General features: G+C 43.7%; 1 protein-coding gene across 1 annotated transcript; it reads right to left on the bottom strand.

Moving 5' to 3' along the window:
- Positions 1-1,288: 1,288 nt before the first annotated feature.
- On the bottom strand, positions 1,289-5,196 carry LOC147987274 (uncharacterized). Its single transcript, XM_087545198.1, has 4 exons — positions 4,734-5,196; positions 4,225-4,653; positions 2,110-2,172; positions 1,289-1,607 (listed from the first exon to the last, which is right to left on the bottom strand). The coding sequence occupies exons 1-3, from the start codon at positions 5,094-5,096 to the stop codon at positions 2,131-2,133; spliced, it is 834 nt and encodes a 277-aa protein (XP_087401324.1). The 5' UTR covers positions 5,097-5,196; the 3' UTR covers positions 1,289-1,607; positions 2,110-2,130.
- Between the last annotated feature and the right edge of the window lie 4,187 nt (positions 5,197-9,383).

The raw sequence follows: 9,383 nt of genomic DNA, 5'->3' as shown, positions 1-9,383 counted from the left end.
TACACTGAGGATAAGAAAAGCAATCAGGTCCAAATCGTAGTCCTCTATTGAATACGCTTCCGGCCGCCGCCGGGGACGCAACCACACCATAGCCAACTCCAGGAGAAGCCGGTAGGATGGATGGACTCCAAGCAAAAACTACACTTCCTCCCATAAGGCATCGAAACCAGGAGGAAGAAGTTGAGCAGGCGCCAGATTTCAGGTGCCAGAATTCTTCGGGTCCGCCCTTCGGCCGTAATGGTCACCGGCGAGGCTTCAGACACCAGCAGCCAAGAACCACTTGCTTGTCCTCCACAGGACGGCAAGGCCATGGCCGGCGCCGTAGCTCTGTCGTAAAGGCCGATGAGAATGAACCGCTACCCAATCGCTCACATGCAACAAACCTCTTCTTCTCAACTCCTCCACCTCCATGGTGACCACCGGAACAGGAGAAGAAGAGCAAAGACGTCCTGCAAGAAAAGGGACTCAGCACTTGTTTAGGGAGACTCCAGCGGCATGGCCAACACTTGTTTCTCCGCCATGGAGCAGCAAGGTGAATAGAGCCTCCGCTGTAGGTAACCACGCGCAGCTTGGTTGCGCAGGCGGCGAGCTCCAGACCGGCATCGCGCCAACAACCATACAGGAAGACCTGAACCTAAAACTACTATACACAAAGCTCTCCCGTGCTCCTTTCTCAGCTCTGCTCTAGCCAGCCGCGCCGGCGGAGGAGATCCGGGATCAGGCCGGTCTCTTCTCTCGGCTGACTCTCAACGGGGGCAAGGCAGTCACTGCGATATCGGTCATGAGTTCGCTAACATGAGTTGATTGCATTTGTCCATTCCAAGGACAAATGTTGAAAGCTAGTAGAACCCTAGTCGATCACTAAAAGCACACCTAATACAAATTTCTTGTTTGACCACAAAAAATAAAAGGACAAATAACCCAAGACCATGAACCCAACAAACCATTATTCCAAAGACACACCGCGAAGCATACTAAATGGTCAGGTAATTTGGTTGTGGCTGAATTAAAAAGAAGTCATTCTATCATATCATAACAGTACTTCTTTCAGTTCTTTGTTCATGTACCATCGAACTCCTTCAAAGAATTGTAAACCAAAGCACACCATGAAGTTCAAGAAAACAGGACATTATGACTAATAAGGAAAAGCAGGAAGTAAAGAGAATTATCCCTACAGAAAAACAAAAACAGCACAACTGCATGTTGGGACCAATGTAGCAGCATCTGCCCCAGATTAACCAAAAGGCCAAGTAAGAGCAAAGGTAAACTCTACCAAAACAAGTGAAAGAAAGACAGAAAGCATCAGGGCATCTCAAGCCACTTGATTAGAGAAAGATGCTTCTACAGTTTAAGCTTGTCCTTATCCATTCCCCCCTATTCCGTGACTATTAAATTCTCAAACACCTGTCCTATTTGCCTTCTGTTATAGCCAATAACTACAAAACTGCGCAGACTCTTAACGTTTTTCAAAGCGATCGCTGTGAAAGGACATCTAATCTCATGTACTCTACGTATGCATACAACCGTGATGACAAGACCATTCATACTGTAATTGCTAAAACTGGGTCATATATCCATGGTTCAGAGCCTCCAAACCTTGAAATTGCCTGCAAAAGGCACATCAGTAAGACAAGGAAAGAAGGATATTGAGAAACTGCGAATGAAATTGATAAAAACTCTCAGGCTATGACAGTAAGCAATTATCCTATTATGCTTTCAGAAACAAATTGCAGTTCTCCGATTCAATATGTACAACAAGGGGCAATAAATTACAGCTGAATTTATTGTGTCAATTAACACAATGTTCGTGTCAGTCATATAAGATCGATGTCCCTAAACTTGTCTAGTTACAAGGAAGGGTAGTAAAATAATGTTGATGTTATTCATAAATATATTTGTCATCCGATGGAAATTTAATATGTGAATCATGCATCATACATGAAACTAAAATAATAACAGAAGCCATCCGGATATTTCAGATTTATGATCAATAACTACAGAGTTTGCACTAAAAAGACAACTACTACATATGTAAATCATTAACATTCGCAAATCCGCTCAAAACAAAGCTCAGAAAGAATAGGTAATTAATGAATATCAGTCACAAACCTATTCCGATCAGTTGTGTAGTCACTCCTCAACATTGGTAATGCCCGCTTGACTATCCTGGATCTGGGTGGTTGTTTGAGACAAAAATAACAAAGGAGAGTTCAAACTGTGATCAGAACATATAGCATCAGCGACAAAAATAGCATTCAGAATGAAAACTATTGCATAGACATACAAAACAAAGATAAGTTAGATGGTGAGTAGTGGAACAAATTCCGTAGGTTGCAAAACTGTCCAATTAGTACACTCGTTTTCCTCAGAAAATATTGTTTGCCGGTGCTTTAATCTACATTAACTGGAGTGCATGCATGTGTGGCCAATAAATGAGCAGGAACAGCTATATGCATTGGTCAGGTACCTTTTCATGCACCTCATAATCTAAAACAATGATGAATAGCAATGAAAATGGGGCTAACAAAACAAAACAAAAACTAAGTCATGTCTAATATATATATATATGCCCCATGGGCTATGCAATAGAGATAAGTTACATCATAACAAAAAGATGAAATAGGCCAAATAAACCAAAAAGGAGGGTGTAAAAAATTAAAAAGGGCTTGGTGTTACTCAACATACAATTCCACTGTTTTTATACTATGTTTCGTTCTGACCTGTTAAACAAACATGAATAAAATTACACTGCATTGGATGACTATATGAACAAGATTTTAACAATTATACAACAGAAACCGAAGTTACCAAAGGGGGAACAAAATAAACAACATGGTGATATGCATGAACCTATGAACTTGAACTGCAATCAGAAGATGCAGATTTAAAGAAAGCAAATGTAGACTAAGGATACAATGGCAACAATTAGCAGATGTATACTTATGAATACACTAACAACTTCCCTAAGATACATACTAAATGCTTAGATGCAAAAGCGAAAATCAGCAGCATATGGATATCACAAAAATGAAGGGGTAATAAACAAAAGACAGTGTTGCTAATGATTGAAAAGGGAAAATGAGATTACATGAAACACAAACTATAACCAAACAATAGAATAACAACACAATCCATGGCGAAAATAAGCAAATCATCAAGCACAAACAGAGGGTGAGCTTTGAGTCACCATGGAAGACACAGGAAAAAAGTTTTTGTGGTAAGTTTATCATAGTGAGAGGAAAATAAGTATCATCTAACACTTCTATGATACAGTTTGGATGTTGTACCAGGATCATCTACATTTGCTGCAACGAACATTGGCGTCCAATTAGTTTGTCAGGGGAATTAAGAGAATGCGTCAAATAGAAAGAATGCTTTCAAAGGTCGACATTTGAACATACGAAATAAACATAGAAGGGGCTCCTAAAGGGAGCTAAATCTCTGTCATTCATCCTTTTTATTATGTAGTCCCTAGGGAATTTCAAGTAGTTCTAATTAAACCTCTTAAGACTCAACAGATGTCCTGCCTGACAGTTTATAAGTCAGACATGTTTAGACATCCTCATCATAAGACACATGTGTCACTCTACCGAGTTGGAAATTGCAAGCATCATACAATAACCACATGTCGGTCCATGAACATATAATCATCTATATTTTTTAAGTTTCCAGAAACAGTAAACCTATATAGCCGATCCAAAAACAACACTTCAAAAGGCATATAAAATACAAATTCATAGGATAGGGTGAATACTGTTTTGCTGGGGACAAATGGCATTTGAGGTTTCAGGTTGTACATGTAAATCAGACAATTTTCTGTACCAGCATACTCGAAATTCAGAAAGTAGTTTCAGCTTAGCGAATCGTTGGCGTTGCATGTGAATCATATATACACAAGCACGATACATATCAAATTTAACTGCATTGAAAGGACTAATAAATGCAAATCAGTGGTTAAATGTAAGCAAATGGCTTGAAATATAGATTATTCCAATTGCAGGAACACAGAGTTTAATATTTGTGAAACCATGTGTTAGTGAATGGCAAAATAAGGTAATAAAATATACTTGTTATGCAATAAAACTAGCAGATTACATTTTGGCGAAAGTATGCAGACATCAAACATTCAACCACAAGATTAAACAGACAAATGCTGAATCTCATATCTGTTGAGGACAAATGCACTAAGAAAACAAAGGTGCATAGTTGAAGCAAATGTGTCACCTGAGCCTTTGCTGACTCCTCCTCCTTAACCTCCTGTGCATACGTCATAAGATAGGCGCAAACCTCGTTGAGGTCCTTCCCCATCATGGCAACATCAAAGAGGAATGTGATAGCAGCAGCTCCAATCAGCAGTCGTGCCACGAACCTGGGAGGGACCTTAAGTCGGGTTGCCTTCTCTTCAACAAAGGACTGTAAGTTGCTGTTCTTCAACGCAGACAACACAAGCAAAACAATCACATGTAAACTGGGGTGCTTGGTGGTCTCTGTCGAGAGGGCGCACACCAAGCGCCACCACGCAGGCCTGACGGTGGGGATCAGTGGCTGTACGGGATCTCCCTCCAGCACGTCGTCGGTCCCCGCGCCCTGCAGTGGCGGAACGCAACGTGCGTGGAGGCGGCGGTGGGAGGCGATGGCGCCGGTCCGTGATCCCTAGCGATCCACGGGCCATCATATCTCACGAATGGTACGGGATGCAAAGGGACGAGAGGAGGTGCGGGAAAAAAGCATACCGCGAGTACGGGGGCGGGGAGGCGCAGCAGGTGAGGCAGAAGCGGCGACGGCGAAGGTCCGAAGCGCGGAATCGGCGAAGGGGACGCGAGGAGGTGCGGTGTCCGCGAGGGCGACCCGAGGTGGCGCGGGGTCAGGGACGGTGACGGGAGGAGGCGGTGGGTCGGAGAGGACGAGGCGAAGAGGCGCGGCGTCCGCGACGGCGACGGCGACGGCGACGCGGCGTGGCGCGTGGTCGACACGGCGCCGCCGGAGTGGGTGAGGCGGTGGGTGGGAGACGGAGATGCGAAGAGGCGCGGCGTCGGCGTCGGCGACGGCGACGGCGACGGCGACGAGGTGTGGCGCATGGCCGACACGGCAACCATGCCGCCGGAGTGGGTGCGCCTGAGGTGCGCGTCGCAGCAGGGGGTTTGGGGAGGCGGAGACGAATTAGAATGCTTTTGGAATTGGGGAGGGGGTTGGGGGTCTTGGGGAGCGTTCGGGCTGGAGCGGACTTGGGGGTCCAGTTTTGTCTTGGAGCTTGGGTTCGGACCCCGGCGTAGGCAATAGGGCCGTGTCTTGGTCAGCCCATTTTCATTTCCGAGGGAATCGCTCGGTCCATAATTTATATAGGGCCGTGTCTTCGGTCGGCCCATTTTCATTTCGAGGGAAATCGCTCGGTCGGGTGTGATAGGCGCCGGTTGGCCGGCCCAAATTTGGGTCGGTCACTCGTTATCCTTTCTCCAATAGCACGTGTGCCTCCAGCTCGCCAGCCGCCCGCCGATGTTCGCCACCTTGCCGTCGATACTCGTCGTCGCAGCTGGTAACAATTTCCGGTCAGTCACAGCAAAAGACGGCGCCAATCACAATAAAAATCCACAGATTTAATAAACTTTTTACAAAGGAAAATCTAGAAAAGACTTTTCTAGATCAAGTAAAAAAATATACAGTTGGTCATATAATTGGGGTTATATAGATATTTTCTATACTAGGGTCTTTACTCTCGGCCTCCGTATAAGAGGGTTTAACCGAATTAACGAAGTTTTTTGATAAGGGTGTTATTAATGGAATTATCAATGGAGTGGGTCTTGCTAGTTTTTGTATAGGAGAAGAAATTATATATGTAGGGGAAAGTCAAATCTCATCTTATTTATTCCTTTTTTTTATGTTATGTATCTGCGTTTTTATTCTTTTTTCTTTCTTAAGTTAACAAGATTACAACAAGTCTCTTGTAGCAAAAAATCCACGGGGCCCGCTTGGTCTCTGCTGCACACAAAAATGTTGATTCTAGGAAAAGTTTATCGGTTCCAACAAAAAAAATCATTTGTTCCAACAAAAACCGGCATCGATTGCGATAAAAATCCGTCAACGCTAGTCACAGTGAAAGAAATCACCGCCCAGTCCACCACAAAAATATGCGGCTCGTGCAAAAAACTCATCGATCCCAACAAAAAAAGGCGATTGCAGAAGAAGAAAAAATCACCACCAGTGTCCATCGCAGCTACATGATTCCCTGATTCCAATGTCTTCCCGCAGCGGTTCCAGCATGCGACGATGTCGGTCGCAGCACCGCCAATGGCCGCAGCATCCAGCAACGACAACCAACGGTTGCAATTCCTCACAATGAAGATTGCGGCTCTGTCCCATCGCCGATTGCAATGCCCCATCGTCCCCCAGGTAGTAGCACCCCCTCCCTGTAGTGTTGTCATGCCTCCCGTCTTCCCCTGCAGCATGAGTCATTCTGAATGGCAAAACACGTCCAGACCGCACGGTCTGGACGGTTTAAGGGTTTGCGTTGGAGATGCCCTTATAGTGCATTTATCGTTTCGAAATATTGAGTTTTTTTCTTTGAAAAGGAGGTTGAAACCCTCGGCATGTGCATCCATAGATGCGCAAAGCCATCTTTATTAAATTATTCAACAAAGGTCTAAGAAAAACATACATCGAACAACCCAAAATCACCGCTCACACCTACAAAGTTGACAATGAAAATTTCCTTCAAGCCCAGCCATCTAGAGCCGGGGTCACCATTGATCCACCCGCATAACATACCAAGAGCAAACACTCGGTGCAGTAGACCCAAAGCATACACCACATGCACATGCTTCAAAAGCCGCCGTCACCATCAAACCGCTAACCCATCTCCAGGAAAGAGATCCATGTTATCCTTGTCAGGCTGGCCAGCCGTCGACACCACCATGGCGCCAAACAGATCCACGGTCCTGCGGTCATCCATCCAAATGCATCCACCTCCTAATGACTCCAGCAAGCATCTAATCCAAAAAGATGCCCTCCTGAGGGAAGACGACAACAATAGCATCGTCGTCCGATATGAGATACCCAAATCAAGGGTTTCCCCTCGAAACAATCCAAGCAAGGAGAAAATGACTGCAAAGATGCCTTCAACAAGGTAACGACGCATAGACACCGTCATTTCTGATACGTCCATTTTGCATCATGTTTTCGTACTGATATTTATAATGTTTTTATGCATAATAATGCTTTTGAGAGTAATTCTAATGCCTTTTCTCTGATAATTTGCAAGGTTTACACAAAGAGGGAGAATACCGGCAACTGGAATTCTGGACCAGCAAAAGCATCTTAGAGCCACCTATTCTCCACAACTCCAAATAAGCTGAAACTTCACAGAGATTTTTTTATGGATTATTTAAGGATTTTTGGAGTAAATAACTACCAGAGGGAGCCCACCAGGTGGGCACAACCCACCTGGGCACGCCAGGGAGCCCAGGCGCGCCCTGGTGGGTTGTGCCCTCCTCAGCCCACCTCTGGTGCCCCTCTTCTGGTATATAAGTCATTTTGACCTAAAATAATAAGGGGAGGAATTTCGGGGCGAAGCACCCCAGTCTCGAGGCGAAACTTGGGTAGGAGCAATTTTTCCCTCCGGCGGAGCGATTCGCCGGGGGAACTTCCCTCCCGGAGGGGGAAAACATCGTCATCGTCATCACCAACAGTTCTCCCATCTTTGGGAGGGCCATCTCCATCAACATCTTCAACACCACCATTTTCTCTCAAACCCTAGTTCATCTCTTGTGTTCAATCTTTGTACCGAAACCTTAGATTGGTGCTTGTGGATGACTAGTAGTGTTGATTACGTCTTGTAGTTTATTACTATATGGTCTATTTGGTGGAAGAATATATGTTCAGATCCATTATACTATTTAATAACCCTCTAATCTTGAGCATGATTATCATTTGTGAGTAGTTACTTTTGTTCTTGAGGTCACGGGAGAAGTCATGTTGCAAGTAATCATGTGAATTTGATATGTGTTTGATATTTTGATGATATGTATGTTGTGATTCCCTTAGTGGTGTCATGTGAACGTCGACTACATGGCACTTCACCTTACTAGGGCCTAAGGGAATGCATTGTGGAGTAGTTATTAGATGATGGATTGCTAGAGTGACAGAAGTTTAAACCTTAGTTTATGCGCTACTTCGTAAGGGACGGGTTTGGATCCAAAAGTTTAATGATATATTTAGATTTTATCTTAATGTTGTTCACGTAGTTGCGGATGGTTGCGAGGGGTTAATCATAAGTAGGAGGTTTGTTCAAGTAAGAACAACACCTAAGCACCGATCCACCCACATATCAAATTATCAGAGTAGCGAACACAAATCAAACCAACATGATGAAAGCGATATGATGAAATTCCTGTGTACCCTCAAGAACGCTTTGCTTATTATAAGAGGCCGTTTTGGCCTGTCCTTTGCCTCAAAAAAGATTGGGCTACCTTGTTGTACTTTATTTACTATTACCGTTACTTGCTCGTTACAAATTACCTTGCTATCAAACAACTTGTTACCGACTATTTCAGTGCTTGCGGACATTAACTTACTGAAAACCACTTGTCATTTCCTTTTGCTCCTCGTTGGGTTTGACACTCTTTCTTATTGAAAGGACTACGATTGATACCCTATACATGTGGGTCATCAAGACTGTTTTCTGGCGCTGTTGCCGGGGAGTGAAGCGCTCTTGGTAAGTGGAAATTGGAAAAATTATTACTACATGTTGAAATTTATTGTCACTTGTTACTATGGAGAATCATCCCTTGAGGTGTTTGTTCGGGGTATCTTCACCTCGACCGGAATCACAATTAGTAGCCCCTCAACCTACTGCACCTACTGAAAATATTTGTTATGAAACAACTTGCACCCAACGCGATAAAGGGGTTTTCAATCCCTTCACGGTCATTTGCAAAAGTGAGATTTGATAGAGATAGATAAACGATAAAGTAAATATTTTTGGTATTTTTGTTTTATAGATCGGAAAGTAAAAGATTGTAAAATAGTAGATCGGAAACTTGTATGATGAAAAGTAAAAGATTATATGAAGGAAAATAGACCCGGGGGCCATAGGTTTCACTAGAGACTTCTCTCAAGATAGAAAATAATACGGTGGGTGAACAAATTACTGCCGAGCAATTGATAGAAAAGCACAAAGTTATAAGGATATCTAAGGGAATGATCATGAATATAGGCATCACGTCCGTGTCAAGTAGACCAAAACGATTCTGCATTTACTACTATTACTCCACACATCGACCGCTATTCAACATGCATCTAGAGTATTAAGTTCATAAAGAACGGAATAACGCATTAAGTAAGATGACATGATGTAGAGGAATTAACTCAAGCAATATGATGAAAACCCC

This window comes from Triticum urartu, chromosome 2A, assembly GCF_056163025.1.
Source record: "Triticum urartu cultivar PI428250 chromosome 2A, HENAU_Tu73, whole genome shotgun sequence".
In the NCBI taxonomy this organism is placed as follows: domain Eukaryota; kingdom Viridiplantae; phylum Streptophyta; class Magnoliopsida; order Poales; family Poaceae; genus Triticum; species Triticum urartu.
This window is presented reverse-complemented; position numbering and strand designations above follow the sequence as displayed.

Bases quoted from the DNA above. Each gene is read 5' to 3' on its own strand.
- LOC147987274 (XM_087545198.1), bottom strand. From the start codon at position 5,096: ATGGTTGCCGTGTCGGCCATGCGCCACACCTCGTCGCCGTCGCCGTCG. The intron at 4,654-4,733 runs GTATGCTTTTTT...GTGGATCGCTAG, and splicing joins TCCCCGCCCCCGTACTCGCG to GGATCACGGACCGGCGCCAT. The intron at 2,173-4,224 runs GTGACACATTTG...ACAACCACCCAG, and splicing joins AGGAGTCAGCAAAGGCTCAG to ATCCAGGATAGTCAAGCGGG.